The sequence below is a fragment of the Ambystoma mexicanum genome, chromosome 6p (genome assembly GCF_040938575.1).
Source record: "Ambystoma mexicanum isolate Mex_15411 chromosome 6p, UKY_AmexF1_1, whole genome shotgun sequence".
NCBI classification, from domain to species: Eukaryota; Metazoa; Chordata; class Amphibia; order Caudata; family Ambystomatidae; genus Ambystoma; species Ambystoma mexicanum.
In genome coordinates, this window is record NC_090935.1 from 21,253,516 (window position 1) to 21,273,773 (window position 20,258).

Below are 20,258 nucleotides of genomic sequence, written 5' to 3' on the forward strand. Positions count from 1 at the left end.
CTATAATCCCTCACGCTCCCTCCGTTCAGCCGACCACTTCCTTCTCACCATTCCCCCTCCCCCATGTGCCTCCTCCCGTTTCTGCTCCTTTCAGCTCCTAGCCCCCCCTCCACTGGAAATCCTTACCTCTCTGAATCCGCTCTGTACCTACCCTTTCCTCCTTTCGCACTTCCCTGAAATCTCTCCTTCTCCATTCCCAGCCTTGAAACCTTCCCCACCTCTAATCCTCTCACCTTCCCTCGAATCTTCCCTATGATCCTCTCCTCCCTCCCCACTTATCCTCCCTCACTTCACCCTTATATCCCTTCCGTTTCTCCTCTCCTCCTTCCCTTCCTCTCCCCTCGCAGATTAATTGCTCTATTTACTGTTTTTATTGGTTCGATTAATTGTAAATTGCTTCTTCTGTTATAATATTCTATGGATTCCATTTTTATAATGTAAAGCGCTTTTGATGAAAGTGCTATATAAACATAATAAATACAAATAAAGATGGCAACATGTTCATCTTCACCAGTAGCCAGTGGGGAAAAGTATGTTGAAAAGCACAATTCGGGCCCTGGGTGCCTGGTTTTGTTTGTGATGATAAATCTGACAATTTATGACCTTTTAGAAAATAGTTGTTAAGATTGGTTAACTCCACCTGCTATACCGCGATAACCATGATATACCGCCATTTGGCAAGAAGGTTATCGTACTGTCAGAAAACTAATACCGTGACACCCCTAATTTCAATAGGGTGCCTTCACCCACCACACCGGGAGCCCTTGAAAGATTCCCTGGATGAGGCACCCCGGGCAACCAGCCATGCCTGAGAAGGCCCGGCGAGCAGGCGCTTTAGCCTCTACTCAGCCTTGTGCTGCTGTAGGTCAGAGGTCCATTTGCCACACATTGGCAATCAGGGATTGGTTGCTGTGGCAGTTAGACTAAATTGTATACATGCCCCATATCTTGATTTTTTATTTGCATGCTGGGACTTGCAGGCATGTGTGCATAACCAGAAAAGAAAAAAACTGCAAGTCCCAGCATGCTTAGAAAAAAACAAAACTAGTACCAGCTAGGCATTGGCAGTAATGGCTGCATGGTCCATGTATGGTGCCCTTGCTCTTGCTTACCTACTTCTTGGCTCGTCTTCGTGTGTCGGGGGTGCACAGAGTCCACATCCAGGAGTTGTTTACCTCCTGCAGCTGCAGGCCGCAGAGAGCGCGCGCAAAAATAAAAAAAAGCATAAAAAAGCATCGGTGCCTCGCAGCAGCACGCTCACATTCTGCAACTTTGTATCATTCGCGAGCTGTTCCCATTAGAGGAAGGCACCTAGCGACGCGTGCTGCACGCACCGTAGGCTCTCCACCGCCGACACATCGCCGTGCAGCCAACGTCCTGCGTTACTCCCTCGTGACCATGCGCGCACGGGAGGGAGGGAGGCTAGCATCCACCTGAGGCCGCGAGCCCGGGCGTTGACGTACGCATGCGCACAGAGCCCGGGGATGCATGGCAACACTGAGCGGACGCGGCACGCCCCAGTAGCCCAAGCAAGCCTCGAGTCACGCACAAGGGCGGTTACATGGCTCCTGAAAGCAGACCGTGAAAACGTTGCCACGTTTCTATCCCTCCCACGTTATTTCATAAATGGACCTAATTTCAGGAGAAATTGGGTGGTTACTTTCAGAATATGGTAATCTTGGACGTGTTGTTCACTGGTGCCATATTTAGAATCAGGGCTATGCGCAGAGCGCGCGAGATCACCACACAGGTGTCCCTCGAGCACCTTCTCAAGCGAGTGTTGACACTTGAACCATGCGCAAAGCCATGCAGCTGGGTGCATCATTTCAACCAGCGCGTGGACACACGTCACGTGACGTTTAGCCTGACTCTGACACGGTATCTGAAGGATGGAGGCGTGACCCAACCCCAGACATGCGCGGTTCAGCACTAGAAGTCTCAATTCACGTGACGCTGGATGTCGTGACGTTCCGCCTGACTCTGACATGGTATCTGAAGGATGGAGGCGTGACCCAACCCGAGACATGCGCGGTTCAGCACTAGAAGTCTCCATTCGCGTGACGCTGGATGTCGTGACGTTTCGCCTGACTCTGACATGGTATCTGAAGGGTGGAGGCGTGACCCAACCCCAGACATGCGCGGTTCAGCCTTAGAAGCCTCCATGGCTCTATCGGCGGTGCCGGCCGGAGCCGGGATGTCGGCGCAGGGGGATTGCGAATTCCTGGTGCGGAGGGCGCGGGAGCTGGTGAAAGATGACGTCTGGGCGGCCAAGGCCTGGCTCATCACCGCCCGCAGCCTCTACCCGGCTGACTTCAACATCCAGGTGTGTACAGCAGGGGAGGAACAGCGCATGCGCAGTTGGGTCAGAAGTGTAGCACACGCACTAGTTCCCTTAAAAAGAAGCCTCAGAACTATTGCAAGCGCTGCAGACAGACAGCCTGTGCACACAAGGACGCCGATGGGTTACTAAAACGAGCAACCAGCCTACGTTTATTCTGAATCTCTTGAATCTTAAAAAATAAAGCCTTCACAATAAAACTCAACGCATCTCTGGGTTTCTTCATGCGCCTGCAGGTCCAAGATTTGAGTGATCGCCTTGGAGGCAGGTGTATGTGTAGAATCTATGAGTTATGAAGCAGTAACATGACACAAACACCTTTTCAATAAAGCTAGTAACCCAAAAAAGAACAGTGCTCATGCTTGGCCCTCTTTACTCCTTCATTATGCCCCATTTCATCTTTGCTGGTCGTGTGCCAGCCACTCTCCCCTCATTCTGCATCCTAGGAAAGAGGGTGGCGCATGATGATTGGGATGTGTGTCTTTACTTCTGCATTCACTTCCCACATTGACCTCTTCATACCTTTTCTACTTCTGTCTTTCACTTCCCCCTTCTTTTCTCACCCATATTCGTATAGCTCTCAACCATTTGTGTCGCAAAGGCAGGTGAAAACACCTGATTTTATTTTTGGCGGGTGAGAGGCCCATTGAAACGAATGGGTGTGCAGGATGCTTTGCGGGTGAGTCCGCTGTTTGCAAGGTGGGTGACACTTGGCAAAAGCGGGTGAGTTGAGAGGTATGTATTTGGAAAGCTCTGAAAACGTATCGGTTTTAATCTTCTCCTCTGTTTCCTATAGAGGTTTCTTCTCTCCCTGGTTGCTTAGCACCTGGATGCCTTCGGGCCTTAGGTTAACGCTTTATAAATACTGACACCAATGACTGTTATTATACAACTGGGTTTGAAATTGAGGGGAGCAGGAGCTATTTTGTTCCTGCTTCTAGCATAGTAGAGCTTGGGTAGCTTGTAACCAAGAGCTACCAGGAGCTACTTTTGGCTCCTAGGGCCAACTGGTGCCTTCTAATCATGTAAATGTGACATTAACTTTAAGTATTCGAGAATGTTAATAAAGAATTAGAACTATCGAATACACCATGATTCATACAAAATGGACAAAAAGTTAAAGGAGCATTTCTGGTAGCTTCTGGCTCCCCTGTGGTAGCTCCTGCCTACAGGGTGATGCCGACACCCAGGAGCTGGTTTTAGCTCCTGCTCATCGAATTTCCATTTCAAATTATTACAACGAAAACAAACGGGGATCAGTACACAGAAGTGGAGTCCAGGTACATTTCGGAGAGCTCTTCTTCGCAGGCTGTTGTGTTTTTACACTGTGTCTTCCCTTAACCTGTGTGTGTGCATTGAGTGTTAATCTGAATGTGGAATGTTCTGATGCAAGGTTTCTGGAGATTCCACCTGAGTCAGTTGAGAACTGGAGCTTGAGAGAGTGGGGGACCGTTGGATGTCTCCCTACTTAAGAACTTAACTCATATGTAATGTACCTGTTTCCTGATGCACTTACCTGCTGTCCGTGAACCCAGTCAAGTTCTGACTGTCACATGAGTCTCGGAGTGATCCGCCACACACCAAAGGCACATCTCAACATTGGCGACAAGGATTTTTGGATCTCGAAAGAAGAAGCAGACAACAAAATAAGTATTTGGAGAGACAAGGCAAAGCAGTTGACTGTTTTAAAGTGTGACATCCGCTGAAAGAAACGGAAAGGGGCATCCACAGGTCCCCCCCCCCCGGCCCTAGGGTGACCGCGTACCTTGCCCTGTGCTAACTTTGAGCATGGTCTTAGTAAAGAGATTTGGGGGCAGCGCACCTTTTTAAAGGAACTGTCGCAGGCAACTGAGAAAATGTCTCTCCCATAGTGGGCCATAACGAGCTCTGAAAAGTAAAGTTTGGGGACTGTGGCACATCGAAGGATGAACGCTTTGGCAGTGCAGATTATAGCGACAGCACATATATATTTGGGGCCGGGGTAACATGTGGTCAGTGGCGTGCTGTCCAGCGCGTAACACAAAGAGACAGTCTGAGCCGTGGAAAACCTTATTAATATTTGTTTGTTTATTTAGAATAGCGCGCAAAACCCAGAGGTAACAGGGCGCAACAAAGAACTGGAAAATAAGATTACATAAAACTTGGTTGCAGGATAAGGCACATGGGAATTTAAGGCATAACATTGCATTACGTTGAGGCTGGAGGGTATATCTATATATATATATATATTTGCAAACAGGGTAAAAGAATTTCCAATTCTCCCAGGGAGGGATGGCACTCGCGGCAATACAAAGAACGCTAGTGACAGTCACTTCCTCAAATCAAAACCAATGCAGTGTAGAGTTGAATTCATTATCCAGTTTTATTGGGCATCTGCCAGATTTAAAAGCGCACGGTACAACGCGTTTCGCTGCCGACTCGCAGCTTGTTCACGTACAAGTGAAACCCACAACCATCTGTGTTAATATAGGTTTAGAAACAATCAACCAGTCTCTATGGTTCTTAGTGTTATTTGTCCTTTGTCACTTTCTAGTACTGGCTATATGTATAGCTTTATATATACACAGTTAATTATATTGCAGTGAGGACATATTTATATATATATAATTTCCAAACGAAAATTATGCCCCTAGACAGGGCAAATCCAGCGGGTTGCACTCCCAAGAGCAGCTGAGAGAAGGAAGTCCGTCCCAGCAAGGAAAAAGGCTTGACAGCAAAACCAGGCAGCACAAAGTATTCTTTTATTAGTAAAAGTGCATGAAAAAGGGGGAAAAGCCCGAATAACAAATGACGCGTTTCGCGGTGCTCCAACCGCTTGTTCACATAGGTAGGGGATGACACAGAAAAAGGACTCCTTAAAAAAGCTAAACGAACTCTATGGTAGCAGTGCATAGAATGTCCCTAAACACAATTCAGTACCATGTAATAGACACTTGGCGGCCATGTCGTAGCATTAAAAAGCACCACATTATTGCCTGTACCATATAAATAAAGTACATTCCATAGTCAACAAACCATTAAATAATTGCTTAGTAATTGAACATACTTCAACAAGTGCCCTAGAAATCAAAAATGCAGGAACTGAAGAGGAGACGGCGAACGATGCGAGGAAATGTAAAAGGGAGAAAAGAATACAGTGAATTCGCCGCTCTGTGAGAAAAGACACAATATGTCAGATGTCTCAGAACACCAAAGATATAACAAGATAAAAATATGGTGTTAGTCACAACTAATATCTGTGAGTGGCAACAGAAAAATAAAAATAAATGTAAAAAACTCCCACTATTGGTGCAATGCACTGGAGGCAAACAGAGTATAACATGCCTCTAAACGATGCAAAATATTAATAAGTAAGAAGTCTAGTCCGTAAATGCCTTCCATGTAAGTAAACATTGCATCTACACAAAAAAGTCTGCGCCCACGTCGTTATACAACCATCTCCTCAGTTCAGTCCCTCAATCTGAATATCATACGTGCCATTTACTGACTAACGTGTAGGCATGCTCCATAATTATCCCAAGTCTCAAGAATGCATAAAAACATGGTCTACATCATGCCAATACAAAAATGCAAATGGGACATATCAAGCATGATAATATAGTGTGTAAGCAGTGTAAAGTGCAAAAGTGCTTAGCAGCAAAATAAGGGAGTGAGGGAATGGAGGGAAGGGGCTGAAGGTTGGAATCTCTACAGTAGTAATAATATGCACAGCGCTCTACGTCCATGGATGCACTGATGTATTCCTTGATATGCTGGTAATGAACATCATAAAACCATACAATGAACTACCAGAGAAGAATAAAAGGATCACGGAATATTAAAATGACAGGGTATCTAAAACATTCAAAAATACTCTTCTCTCTGTAAAAGGATACGTGACAGAAAAACCGTGCAAACATGGACAACTGTAGAATAATCAACACATTCATCCACCATAAAGTGCAAAGTGCATACAACCATAAAAAAGCCCAATATTTACGGCTAACTAACTTACTAGTAAACCCTCTACTGCAAAAAAATAATAATACACATGGGCTAGAGCGTCCCAATAAAAATATTAGGCAGGGTGGACCCACAAAGGAATATACCATGACTGGGTAATCCCTACGAAATAAACATCTGCATCTAAAACGATGTAAAATATCCTTCAATATGGAAAGAAGGAAAAAAAGGGGGGGAGCGAGACAAAATAAAGGGCAGAGGAAGAAAGCATAAGGAATCCAAAAGACATTCTGTGTAAAAATATTCATCGCAATGATCAATATTAAAAACAAACCCTACTACTGGTCAAGTTAAAAACAATGTTGTACAAGATACACAGCACAGTATCATGAAAAAACAACCTGAAAGAAACGTCAGAGCAAAAGTCAATGAACATGGTAGCTAGAATCAGGAGAGAATACTCTAGGACAAGAATGGACGTTTAAGGGGTCATACAAAAAATTTAAAGGTACCTGTAACATCAAAGTAATTCATCAAAGATAAAAACCAAGTGTATACTATTAAGTGGCTAAAAACGTGTATAACTCCTCGTCAAGATTATGACCGCTAGATTTCTTGGTCTCAACGTCCAAAATGGACTTCGTCTCCAATTGCCTCAACAGTAACTCCCGATTGCCGCCTCTGGGTGATTTTGGCACGGTCCGAATACCAAAGAAGGAGAAACCCTCCAATCTGCTGTCATGTTGTGACTGTAAGTGCAGAGCCATCAGATATATCGGATATATATATGCAGTTGATTACATTGCAGTGGGTCAGTTAGGAATGTAGGTAAGTATGGTCAGGTTGGCGTGGTTCAGTCGGGGGAATCATTGGATCGTAGCCAGGAGAGGGTGTTTGGCCTGAAGCTATAGTAGGATTGGTCTATTCTGATGTTGAGCGGGAGAGTGTTCCAATGTTGTGCAGCCATGACTGGGAAGCTGCTGCTGCTGGGTACCTGGAGACAGTGAGAGGTGATCATTCTGGTGGGGCGGGTAGAATTGAACTATTCTGGCTGCGAGGTAGGGGGTTGCTGCATTGTTTAAGCATTTGAAAGTGAATGATGTTGTTTTGAGTGAGATGCGGTCATAGATTTTGAGCCATTTGTGTTCTATCTTTTATTGGGGATGTGTTCCTTGGAGGGTAGGATAAGGGCTGTTCTAAGTGTGTTGTATGCAGTGTTTGAAGTTTGTCGGTTATGCATTTGTTGGCTCCTAGGTACATAGCATTACAATAGTCAAGTCTGGATAATATTAAGGCATTGGCGATGATGATGCAGCTAGCTTGGGAGAGGAAGGCTCTACTTGCCCTCATTAGCTTGAATGTGTAGGAGGTAGAGGAAGCTAGTGAGTTTACTTGTTTTTTCAGTGATAATGCTGAGTCAAGGTGAAAGCCTAGAGTTTTTACTGTTTTGGCGACTGTGATGGGGTTGCCATCGATATTGAATGCCTCATATTTGGGACTGAGTTTTTTTAGATTGGTGTTAGAGCCGAGGAGCAGGATTTCGGTTTTGTCACCATTCAGGCATAGACCATGTGTGGCCATCCATGCCTGAATGATGAGGTATATTTTGTTTACCAAGGCCGTATCTGAGTCAAAGTTGCCTGAAAGGGGTATGAGAATCTGGGTGTCATCTGCATAGTTGGTATATGTGACACCCAGTCTGTCCAATTTGTCAAATCGGGGCTTGGTAAAGATGTTGTAGAGGGTGGGGGAGACGCAGGAGCCCTGGGGTACACCGGAGGTTATTTTGATAGGGTCTGCCGAGACTAGTGACGAGAAGACTCTCATGTTTTGATTGTCCAAGAAAGATTGGATCCAGGTTATGGCATCATTTGAAAAGTGAGCAGCCGAGGCCAAGTGCTCGCACAGGACTGTGTGATCTACAAGGTCGAAGGCCGCTGATAGGTCGAGGAGGAGTAACATGGCGATGTCTTCTTTGTCATTGAACTCGTTAATTTGGGTTTTCAGATCGATTAAGGCTGTCTCAGTGCCATGCTACTGTCTGAATCCAGATTGTTGGGTGCCTAGTAGTTTGTGAGTTTCTAGATATTGCTGGATTTGTGGGTATGCTACTCTGTCTATGATTTTTTAATAGGAAGGGTACCGTGGTGATAGGCCTGTAATTGGTGGGGATCACAGAGTGTAGAGTTTGCTTCTTGAGGAGAGGCAGACCCCAAGATTCTTTGAGATTACTTGGTATGGTGTTGGAGGAGAAGGATGCGTTGACCAGTTTCGTTATAAAGGGAGCTAAGTCCCTGGCAGCATCCTTGATTATCTGGGGTGGACAGTTGTCCCCTTTGCAGTTGGATGGATGGTTAAAGTGAGGCGATTACTTTTTCTGTTTCTGGGATGGAGATTTTAGTGAATCTGAAAGGGTTTGGGACAGCACGGTTGGTTGTTTTGGGATGGTGGTTGCTAAGAGGTGATTCATTGGTAGTTAGGGAGTCCTTTTTCTGTTTCTGGGATGGAGATTTTAGTGAATCTGAAAGGGTTTGGGACAGCAGGGTTGGTTGTTTTGGGATGGTGGTTGCTAGGAGGTGATTCATTGGTGGTTAGGGAGTCCTTTTTCTGTTTCTGGGATGGAGATTTTAGTGAATCTGAAAGGGTTTGGGACAGCAGGGTTGGTTGTTTTGGGATGGTGGTTGCTAAGAGGTGATTCATTGGTGGTTAGGGAGTCCTTTTTCTGTTTCTGGGATGGAGATTTTAGTGAATCTGAAAGGGTTTGGAACAGCAGGGTTGATTATTTTGGGATGCTGGTTGCTAGGAGGCGATTCATTGGTGGTTAGGGAGTCCTCTTTCTGGGACGGAGATTTTAGTGAATCTGAAAGGGTTTGGGACAGCAGGGTTGGTTGTTTTGGGATGGTGGTTGCTAGGAGGCGATTCATTGGTGGTTAGGGACTCCTTTTTCTGTTTCTGGGATGGAGATTTTAGTGAATCTGAAAGGGTTTGGGACAGCAGGGTTGGTTGTTTTGGGATGGTGGTTGCTAGGAGGCGATTCATTGGTGGTTAGGGAGTCCTTTTTCTGTTTCTGGGATGGAGATTTTAGTGAATCTGAAAGGGTTTGGGACAGCAGGGTTGGTTGTTTTGGGATGGTGGTTGCTAGGAGGTGATTCATTGGTGGTTAGGAAGTCCTTTTTCTGTTTCTGGGATGGAGATTTTAGTGAATCTGAAAGGGTTTGGGACAGCAGGGTTGGTTGTTTTGGGATGGTGGTTGCTAGGAGGTGATTCATTGGTGGTTAGGGAGTCCTTTTTCTGTTTCTGGGATGGAGATTTTAGTGAATCTGAAAGGGTTTGGGACAGCAGGGTTGGTTGTTTTGGGATGGTGGTTGCTAGGAGGTGATTCATTGGTGGTTAGGGAGTCCTTTTTCTGTTTCTGGGATGGAGATTTTAGTGAATCTGAAAGGGTTTGGGACAGCAGGGTTGGTTGTTTTGGGATGGTGGTTGCTAGGAGGTGATTCATTGGTGATTAGGGAGTCCTTTTTCTGTGCGATTTAGATTGGAGAGTTTTGATTTTATTGGTTAGAGCGTTTTGGACGCTGGTATACCATTGTTTGTCTTTCGTTATGTTCTCTGGTGGGGGTATCAGGGATTCTAGTTCATTTAGTATAGTAAATAGTTCCCTGCTGTTGGAGCTGGATTTTTTGATTCTTTCATTGAATAGGTTCTTTTTGTGAGCAAGATTTATTTTTTGTAATTGCTAGCAAAAAGTTTGAGCTGTAGTTTATTTTCTTCTGTGGGGTTATTGCGCCATTGGGTTTCTAGTTTCCTTTTGTGCAGTCTTAGTTATTTCAGGTGGAGGGTGAACCAGGTGTTCAGGTGTGCTTGTTGTTTGCTTTTTTTGTGTTTTTAGTGGGGCAATGATGCCTAGTCCTTTTTTCATGCCCTTGTTGTAACTTTCTACTAGGCATTCTGTATTTAGGTTGCCGGGAAGAGCATTGAGGGTTGGCAGTATAAGTGGTAGGAGGTTTTCAGGAGTTATATATTATTTTTTTCTCTAGTGGGTAGTGGGGGTGCCATGATCTTTTCTTTGTTGAGAGATAGTGTGAAGTCAATGAGGTAGTGGTCTGTCCAGTGCTGAGGAGTGGTTAAGGTGCGGCAGTTGGAAATGGGTATTTTGGCTGTGAGGAGCTTGCATGATTGAGAGGTGATTGAGTGAATGGTCTTATCTGGAGATTGGTTTTTGCTATAATGGCCAGACCGCCTCCTCTATTGTTGGGTCTGTCCATTCTGATTATTTGGTAGTTTTCAGGGATGGCAATTGAGAGTGCTGGGCCTGCTGCTTCGTGTAACCAAGATTCGGTGATAGCTGGTAGGTCGAGGTTGTTAGTGGATAAGGTGTCTGCTATTTCTGTGGCGTGGGCTACTAAGGATCTAGCGTTGATCAAGGCTCCGGATAGGATGGTTGTTTTGGGTGAGTCCTGGATAGTGATAGGTTTGGGTTGGATGGAGTTGTTACAGAGTGCGGTTGGGTTGGGACCTACTTTAGGATGTCGTTTGGAAGATCTCAATGTCTTTAAAGATGATAAAAGTTGTCGGCAGCCTTACCGCAGTGCGGGCACTGGAGTGGGGGAATGTGCGTTTTGAGGCTGGCAATGCTGTTATTTCAAGATATCACGGCTGGCGTGGACAGGATGACGGTTGGAGCTGGGAGCTCTGTTCATGGCGTGGCCTCACACTGCAATGGTGACGTCACTCAACCTGCGTAGGGAGATGGCGGAAGAGTGATCAAATGTTCCAAAGCAGTTGGAACAACCTGACGAGCAGGAACTGCCGAGTGTTTTCACAACGTAAGAGCAAAGAACCTTGGAGTGTTCTCCAGACGTCAGGACATGGAGTGTATCCGGTGTGAGCACGTTCACATTGATGGAGTGATCAGCGTTTTGGGACTTTACTCTACATCGTATCATCTGTTGGTGCTGTTGACTGCGGCGCGGCCTAAGCTTCTTTAATGCTGTTGGAAGTTTTTTTCCGGTAACACGAGTGGTGCATCTATTGGGTTGGCATCATTGAGGTTGTCATGTTCCGAGTCGGTAGACGTCTCTGGAACCGCTGGCGATTAAGCTACCATGGTAGTACTGTTTAGTTCTCAGAATCACGCCTAACGGTCTAGTTGTTCTGACGTTGTCCACCGGCAGGGTTATCTTCCCTCCCCTTCCGGCGGACAGTGCGTTGCAACCCTTGGCTGGCATTTTGTCCTTTCCGGGAGGCATCGCTTAGTTTCCTCTGCTTCCGTACACACGGTAATCTTTGATTCTCTTTCCTTCCCCCGCTTCGGCTGCCCTTCTCTTTCTATCTGTTCGCTTTCTTTTCTGTTTACCTTTTCCTCTCTTGTCTTCCGGTTTCTCTTTCCGGACCCTCCGGTCCTTATCCCGCTTTCGTTTATGCTTCCCTCCTTGTTGTTCCTCCTTCCGGCTTCGCTTACTCCTGTTTCTCTTCTCATTACTCCACCTTTGGCTTCTTCCGTTCCCCTTCCCATTTTTCCACCTTTAGCTCTTCGATTTCGGCGGCTCCAGATTTCCTGTCCTTTCCGTTCGTTTGGTTCCGATCGATCTGCATTCTACCAAGGGTTTTTTGTGCCAACAGGCTTTTTCCACTTTTTACCGGCTGTTCCGGAAGGGGGCCCCTGGGTTGTTGGTTCCAACTCCCACGGTGGCTTCATTCCGTGACGGGCCACACCTGCAAATAAAAAAAAAAAGGAGCATATGGGAAGGAAGATTACAGAAGCTACAGCAGAGCACTCGGAGTCAGATGAGGAGGAGGGTGATTCTGCTCAAACCATCAATAAGGCCGACAGCGCTGACAGAGGTACTGTTGAAGTTATGTTCACGTTAAAGTGTCGGAGGTCATTTGGAGAGTGATGGGGTTGGTTCCGGCACCAACTATGAACGTGTTACTGCAACGTTCATTATTCTGTGTTGGAGCGGTGCTGCAATGATCGAAACAAGTTATGTAGTTATTGTCATGAGAGGTACGACATTTTCGAGAGCTATATGCAGAATGTCATTGTGTATTGTGTTGTGGGAGCTGTTTGGTCCCAGAGTGCGGGACATTGTTGAGAGTCTCTGATAGTGTGGATGATGACTACACTGTGTATATATGATGTGGCCTCGTGGAGTTTATGGAATTTTGCACTGTTTAGTGAACAGAATGTTTTTTCCCAAAGATTAAATCATCCATGAGGGACTTTGCAACTTAAAAATGTTGGCAACCGCAACTCTTGTTTGAAAAAATTGGATGCTCAAATTGCCTCGGTGGGGTGATGAGATTGTGGTTTGAAAGTGGCTGTGTCCAAGTGATTGGGAGTCCCGGCGTGATGGTATGCATTTCTGAGAAAAATGAGTAAAATGTGAAGTTTAGAAATTTTGCACCGTTTTTGCTAACAAATTGTTACCTCCACAGGAAAACACTACAAAGGACTTTGTAACCTTAATGTATTGAACTCAATGGAAGTGTATCACCCTTTTGCCAAATTTTTTATGCTCAAATTGCCTAGTGTTGAGTTTGCTGTGTGTTTGTGGGTATGTGCAAGCTTTGTGGGGGTTGAAGATTCCTGACATGGTGCGTCAAATTTTGTGGCGGATGTAGATTCTCTGCATTGTGTGCCACATTTTGTGGGGGGCGTGGTATTCTGGCTTTAGGCCGCTAGTGGGGTTAGGAACCTTGAATGGTGTTTTTGCACATTTCGTCGATGGTGGACGGAGGAGGATGGTGTGTATGTGTGGTGCTTGAGTGGTTTTGGTTGTCGTTGGATAGTGGGCTGGTTCCCTTGTGTTGAGTTCTATAGTAGGCCAGCTATAGAATAGTTCAGGTAGGCAAGGCACTCTTCTGTTTAATGGCTTTCTCAAAAAGGGCAGCGCCTTTGCCTCTTCCGTCTGTCTAACTACCACAAGAACATTCTGATTCTGCCTGTAAGACTCAATTCTTTCTGGCTGCAGCAGTCTTTAGCATCACAGGTTGTTTTTTACGTCAAAATATTCTTCACAAGCAATCAGCCCCCCTTCCGCAGCTACACTCACACCGTTCTACCAGTTCAGCCCAGCAATTATACAGAAGCTTTGACGCCACTCTCTGAGCTCTCTGAACTTCAGGTAACAATGGCATACTTGTATTTTAGGCGACTTGAGTTTGAACAACTTCTCAGGACGATTGGATGACTCTTAGCAAGACTGGTTTCACTATGAAGAGGTGATGCTTGGGCAATATTTGTTCTTCTCTTCAATACTTTTGACTCTTTACTTCTTAAAGTGTAAAACCTTTAGGTACTCTCACTTCCTCTCCCGAGGGATCTTCTGTTCAGGTGCCAAGGGAAGGGCCATTGCTTTTGGATCCCAACCTTGGGGGTGGACAAGTGAGGGAGGATCACATTGGCAGGAGGTCCTTGGGGACAAGAAGAGTGCAAGAAGGCGAGACATGGTACCCCCCATTTCCTAACTGTGATTAATCTTACCTTCCCTCAGCCTTTATTTATTTGCATTTGTAAAGCGCACAACTGCCCTTGGGCATCGTGGCGCTGTTGAGAAGGCTTACTTGGTTACATAAGAGCTTGTAAAAAACAGACTTTGTGACAATAAGTGCAGACAATAGTTATACAGTTTGTCCGTACCATCTGTGGGGGCTGAGGGGTGGAAACAGTAGCATATAATGCCTACGGACAATGTAGGTGGCACAGACAAGCTGCAGAGCCCATCTAAAAAGGCAGCATAATGCATTGCAGAGTCATTTAAGGTTTGTTGTACAGACATGAAGCACAACCCCAGTCTAGGAGGGTGGCAATATTATATCATGTACTGTCATTATAGGTTGGGTGGCAGAGACATGATACACAAACCCCATCTTAAAAGGGTGGAAACATAATACAATGCAGAGTCATTATAGGTTGGGTGGCAGAGACATTATACACAACCCCCATCTTAAAACGGTGGAAACGTAATGCAATGCAGAGTCATTATAGGTTGGGTGGCAGAGACATTATACACAACCCCCATCTTAAAAGGGTGGAAACATAATACAATGCAAAGTCATTATAGGTTGGGTGGCAGAGACATTATACACAACCCCCATCTTAAAAGGGTGGAAACATAATACAATGCAGAGTCATTATAGGTTGGGTGGCAGATACATGATGATGATAGTCCTTTGTTGACTATTGCTACTCATCTTACTTCTTCCCCTAAAGTCAGACTAAGTACTGAGAAGCAGAAACTAACCCCACGAGTAATGAAGATTACCTACAGGAGAAGCCCCTATATTACTGAGACCAAGAAGAGGGAGCATGAAGGCTATAGAGCTGAAGGTCAGGCATGTACTAATGGACTAATTGTGGTCATGCAATTGAGCCTGGGACTTTACACCTGTAGCATTTTAAAGACTCCCAGGTATATAAAAGGTGGAGTCCACGAACAGCACAAAGAAGCCTGGGAAGAGCGAGAAGCCTATGGGGAAGAGGAGCAGGAAGGCCAGTACAGCCCACGAGAAACCCAAAGAAGAACGGAACGCTGAGACGCTGGAGCAGGGCACAGCAAAGCAGAGTGTCATTGCGTGGTGAGGGTGTGAAAGCTCACTACAAATCTACCATGGTCTAGCCTCGCGTGGGCGACCATGTCAAACCTTAGACAAATCTGCTAGGGGGGTGTGGATCACTATGTCCCCCCTGATCTTGTATCTCAGGGCCTTTGTGCACTGTGTTACTGCTAGATTACTCCTATTTTACTCCTATGGACACATTAACATAAAACACAAAGAAAACACATGAATCGATTCAACAACAGAAACACTTTTATTCATACATAGCAATGCATAATGCAAACACTACTATAATGCAAATCTCGAATTTGCACCTTTTATGCTTTTGGTGTAAATCTACCATGCAATGCAATAACTGTAAGCCTTGCAGTCTTCTAATGCCAGCAGTCTAATAGCCACTCCATTCCACACCATTCCTCTCCATTCCACACCATACTTCACACTCTCTCTCTAAGACAAACCCTGTCTGATTACACCATCTATCATGTCAGCCAAAGCTTTGTGTGAGTGTCTGTTCTAATTCTCCATGCAAGTGTCTTATTCAGATTGATACGCCCCTTTTTGTCTGTGTTGCTCTGTCTCTCCTCTCCCTCTAACTCTGAAACCAGCCAGTCAGTCGGGGCCAGGCCTCTCTCTGCCAGATCCCTGCCAGATCGATCTCTGCTCTCAACAGAATGCTTCCCAAAGCTTCCGAACTCCCAAAGCCATTGGATTCTGCTGCACCAAAAACACTTCTCCCTCAATGGCAACTTCCTTTCATTCGCCTCTCGATCTCATGCCAACCAAACGTCTCTCTCCTTGTCCTCTCCATCTACATCTAAAAACTCCAATCTCTATGGTTACACTCGTCTCTCTAAGCTCAAATGCCTCTCTTTCTGTCTGTCAGCATTTCTAAATGGGAGCAGTGCCTAAATGTCTGTGATGCATGCCTTGTACTTTTCAATCACTACGTGTTCTGGTCATCATGACATTTCCTACATATCTATACCATGGCCTTCTTCTGTCTGCGGTACCATCCTACCATCTCCTCATTTCTCCATTCAAATCCCTCTCTCCTTCTGCATGTCTCTCCCTGCAGAGCTCTCCCTCTCCATAGTGCTGCCTGCCCCCACCTTCTCTCCATCTGCGAAGCACCAGCCAGGGGCTGATAAGACCTCCTTCTCTGTGTCTCTACTAAGGCAAAGGCGACCTCTTATCAACCAAACTGTTTACGCATACTTTGTACACTGTACCTCTAACATCTTCCCGCACTCCGCAGCGCTTCTGTGTCTCATTCAGAATGGCTTAGGAGCCAGCTACATGCATTCTCTATAGTGCTTAGCACATTCACTCACTCAAACCAAGCGCTATCTATAATGCCTCAATGCATATGCTAAGTGCACACTCATACGTGTCTCTACAATTCATACATAATACATAACAACATATCTCTACATGTGTCTACAAATATAACCTGTCTCTACATGGCACTTCAAATATAACAGGCCTCATTCTATAGCGAATACAAATGGCTACATATATGTGGATAATCTAATGATGTCACTACTTCATGTCACTACTAATCATCAGTACTAATCAGAATGAATGATGGATAACTGGATCCCTAAATGGGTAATGATTCTCTAACAATGGCTAATGATTATGTAATGATAACAAACCAGGCTTCTCCATACTATCAGGTTTCACAAGGGAGCCATGTAGCTAAACCAGCAATCAATCCTAAATGATGGTTATAAAGTGCTTGGGTACGGGCAACTGGTTGCACAATCTGTAGTGGGTGGTAAGGGAGCTGTGTCTTCAAGGAGTAGGGTAGCACGAGAGAAAGAGGCCATGGAAGTAGGCAGTCCCTTTGCTGTGGCCAAGAGGTGCTTGTTCCCTGACTGGAGGCAGCAGTCTAGGGATGTCTGCAGACAGCGAGATCCTGACTATGTGAACTTAGAAGCTAAGAAAGAACTGTTACATGACCGGTGAGTGTCAATGAACGAGAGAAACCCGGCAGTGTGCGTTTGAAAGTTAGTGAAGCAAAATTGTATCAGGAGTGCTCGCATGCAGGCAGCACTTCTCAAAAGCCTCTGAATGATGGAATACATGAATGCAAAGCCAAAGCAGCCGAGGTGAGCATTGAAGTGTGGGCAAAATACTGGATTGAACAATGTGAGCTAGTGAAAGTATGGGAGAGACGTTTTTGCATGTGAGCAGCCGAAGGGGCAATGAAGTGTGAGCAAAATGCTGAATTGAAAGTTTAAACTGCGTTTGAATCTTCTGAGTGTGGCTAATCCAGCAATCCTAAATTATGGGGATGAAGTGCTTGGGTAAGGGCAACTGGTTGTGCAACCTGTAGTGGGTGGACGGTGCAATCTGTGTGTTAGGCAGAATGCTGTGAAGTTCTCTTGGGGAGCACTACAGAAGATTAAGACTACATGTATATGCAAGAAATCCCCTTTGGTATCAGTCCGTACCACAAAGATTTAGTTGGTAGCTGTGACTGAGCAGTCAGACGTATCTCAAGAGGGAGATGAGCAGTATTCAGGGTTTACACAATAGGACTACAGTACTATGGAACAAGGAAACACTGACAAAAGCGTTGTATCAAAAATAATATATATATTTATTTTACACTCTGATGTTCACACACATCACTCTTATTAAAGCAAGTTAAATCAGTCATGAAAAGTATACACAACTCACTATTTAAATTGTAGATAAGTTTGAGCAAGAGTAAAAACTGAGCAAAACGGCACCGTGAAAACCAAGCAGAAATGGCACTCTACAATTTCTCAAAAGGGAGGGAAAGGACAAGTTACACAGGGTTAGACTCTTTAACACACCAGCAACGCTTCCCAAGTAGATTGTGAACAAGTTAGGCAAGGCAGTACTTTTTAGCATATGCAATACTGAGGTGAAAATCGAGAAAAATGGCACTTCATAAGTTTGAAAAGGTTAAGGAAAAAGGTTGTTATAAGAGTTAGGTGCACCAACACATTTCTAGGTGAGAAGCAATCTAGAGAAGGCAGTTGTAACAGATTTAGCCAGAGTCAATAGGCCTGTGCCAGAGTCAATGGTACAAGGCAAGATGGCCAGGATTAAATTGTTCTAGTAGCTGCACTGCCGTCAAGTCTTTGTTTAACGATTGGAAAAGGTGGTTGCAGAAGGTAGAAAGATAATGTTAGATGATAGGGGCGGCCAACCCAGTAGGTAAGTAAAGGATTTAAACACCTTTATCAATACCCATCGAAACGGGAGGCCTGGCAGAGCAATGTACATTTAAAGTGGAAGAGGCTCCTGCGGTGGCGGTAGTTCCTAGCAGTTCCTGCAGTTCGGGAGATCCAGCAGAGGAAGAGAGGCTCTCGTCGTGGAGGAAGGTTCGAGTTACTGCACAGCACAGTGATGAAACCAGCAATAAAAGGTACGCTCCTTCAAATTACGTTCGTGGTGGAGGGGTGCCTGGCTATCCGGTCTCCAAGTGCAGGGCACTGGCGATTCGACCAAGGCAGGTCCTGGAAGGCGATTGGCGAACTGGTTGGCCCCACCAGCTCAAGGGAAGCAGACTGTTGCAGAGGAAGATCTCTCTTCGTTGGAGAAAAGTGGTGAGGATCTGCAGCAGGGCTTCACCGGTGGTTCAGTCGTTGCAGACGTCTTCAGCTTCTCTCCTCTTTGGTTTCTTAGTTCCAGTGGCGACGTCTTGTCCTCCAGTCCTCTGGCCCCTGCATTTATGCAGCAAGACCCCCATTCATACAGCCTAGCTGTCACTCACACATTGGGGTGGCTCTCCTGGCGGGACAACCCCCCCCCCAGCCTATCACGGCAGAGTGCGACTTGGGTTGCGTAGGCAACCCTGTCCAGGGTGCCTATTACCCCTCCCACACATCCTGTCTACCCCAGACTCGGTGGCGGCGAAAGGAGGGCTTCTGTGCAGAAGCCCACCAAAAAGACGAACAAAGGATCCCTGACCTGGGTTAGGATTTCAGAGAAAGACACGAGAAAGAATTATTATTAAAGTTCTGGCAATAAAAACCTACCGGAGTAAAGTTGATATTACAATAAACCGGCGGTATGTCAGAGGCTGTCAGTAAAAGTGGTAGCCTCGAACAATGGGAAAATCCGATAGGGAAATATTTGCGGTCGAATATTTACGGTAGTAACCACTGCCACCAGCCCGAAACTTTTGAGAGAGGGACTGTACGGTACCTCCTCAAAAATGAACATTAGGGAAAAACTATTAACCCTTTCCAGTACTTCCATAGTAAGATGGGTTGTACTCGTTTAGTTACTATTGACTAGTAAAGTCAATGGGGACTTTACATGCCCTGGGAGAGACAGTAGTCAGTCCCAGGGTATGGAGTCAATGTTTGGGGGTCGCTCCGACACCCCTGTGGTACGGCACAGAGGGTGCTGTGTACCGGACACGTGTTAAAAAGATAATTCCTATGAGGGTGAGAAAAACCCCATTGACCATAAGCACATAAGATAGCCTAAAACACACACTAGCAATCTGTCTAAGAGTGGGAAAAAAGGGAATCAAACTTAGGAGGAGGAAAGAAATAAACCCCTCAAATCCAGCAAAGCTGCTGGTGGACTCTATAGGTAAGGGAAATTAGCCTTTACAGAGAATTCTCCCTAACACTGTGCCCTGCGCCTAGACCAGGGGGCCCCAACAAATTAAAAGGAACTCATCAAGCAACCTAGAAATCGGAAGGAGCTGAATATTGGTTTTGAATCCATGCAACAAGCTTTGGGAAAGAGAAACCTAAGCTCCTATTGAACACTGTGAGATTGCTGGTGAAGGAAGACTATAAGCTTGGGGAAGGAATACTTAAGCTTCTTCATAACATTATCTTTTGGAACTTTGTTTTGGTGAGCCTGTGCCTGCAGCTTGGGGGGGTGGGTTAGGGGAGAGCCACAAGCTCCTTTTGAGAACATTGTTTTTGGAACTGTATCCTGAACTTGGGGAAGGGAGCCAGAGATTGCTTCAGACTTTAATTTGGACACTATTTTGAGTTGGAATGTCCTTGCACTACATTTAAGTATTATAAGTGAAGGCAAGAATAGGTGTTGACACAGACAGACTTTTGTTTTGGACTTCTAGATATAGACAATCCTTAGTTTTGTTAGGTAGGGCAATCCCCACCATAGTTATAGGGCACGTTAGGCGTTCCACCCATCCTGACATTTTTAATAAATGTTTTCAAAAACCGTTACATATGTTGTGTGTGTCCTCTCTTGATACCATGCCTGTTTCACAAAAGCTAGAAAGAATGTCACTTCAGGATACAGTATAGAGTTCAGACTTTCAAATGAAAACACATTAGGCACACACAGCCTCTAAAGTAGTTTTCAAGGTTTTAAAGTTGACTAAATAATTGTATTCCAGTGTAACGGTAAGGATGAAGTTCTGACCTACTTTTAGGAATGATTA

The 20,258-nt window shown here is 45.3% G+C and overlaps 2 protein-coding genes across 6 annotated transcripts in view; one reads left to right on the forward strand and one right to left on the reverse strand.

Annotated features, from left to right (window-relative positions):
• LOC138511150 (zinc finger protein with KRAB and SCAN domains 7-like) overlaps window positions 1–1,379 on the reverse strand; it is a 296,010-nt gene extending 294,631 nt beyond the window's left edge. For 2 of the 4 annotated variants that reach the window (XM_069626652.1, XM_069626649.1), the window contains exon 1: window positions 1,117–1,378. In XM_069626652.1, the coding sequence (XP_069482753.1) occupies window positions 1,117–1,236 (120 nt within the window). In that variant the 5' untranslated portion in view covers window positions 1,237–1,378. Of the gene's footprint in view, window positions 1–1,112 lie in introns of all 4 variants that reach the window. The other 2 variants (XM_069626650.1, XM_069626651.1) reach the window with 2 other exon arrangements.
• Window positions 1,380–2,083: 704 nt separating this feature from the next.
• The window catches only part of INTS10 (integrator complex subunit 10), a 372,357-nt gene continuing 354,182 nt past the window's right edge, over window positions 2,084–20,258 (forward strand). The window contains exon 1 of one of the 2 annotated variants that reach the window (XM_069626653.1): window positions 2,084–2,323. In XM_069626653.1, coding sequence (XP_069482754.1) covers window positions 2,096–2,323 — 228 coding nt within the window. In that variant the 5' untranslated portion in view covers window positions 2,084–2,095. The remainder of the gene's footprint in view (window positions 2,324–20,258) is intronic. The other variant, XM_069626654.1, reaches the window with a different exon arrangement.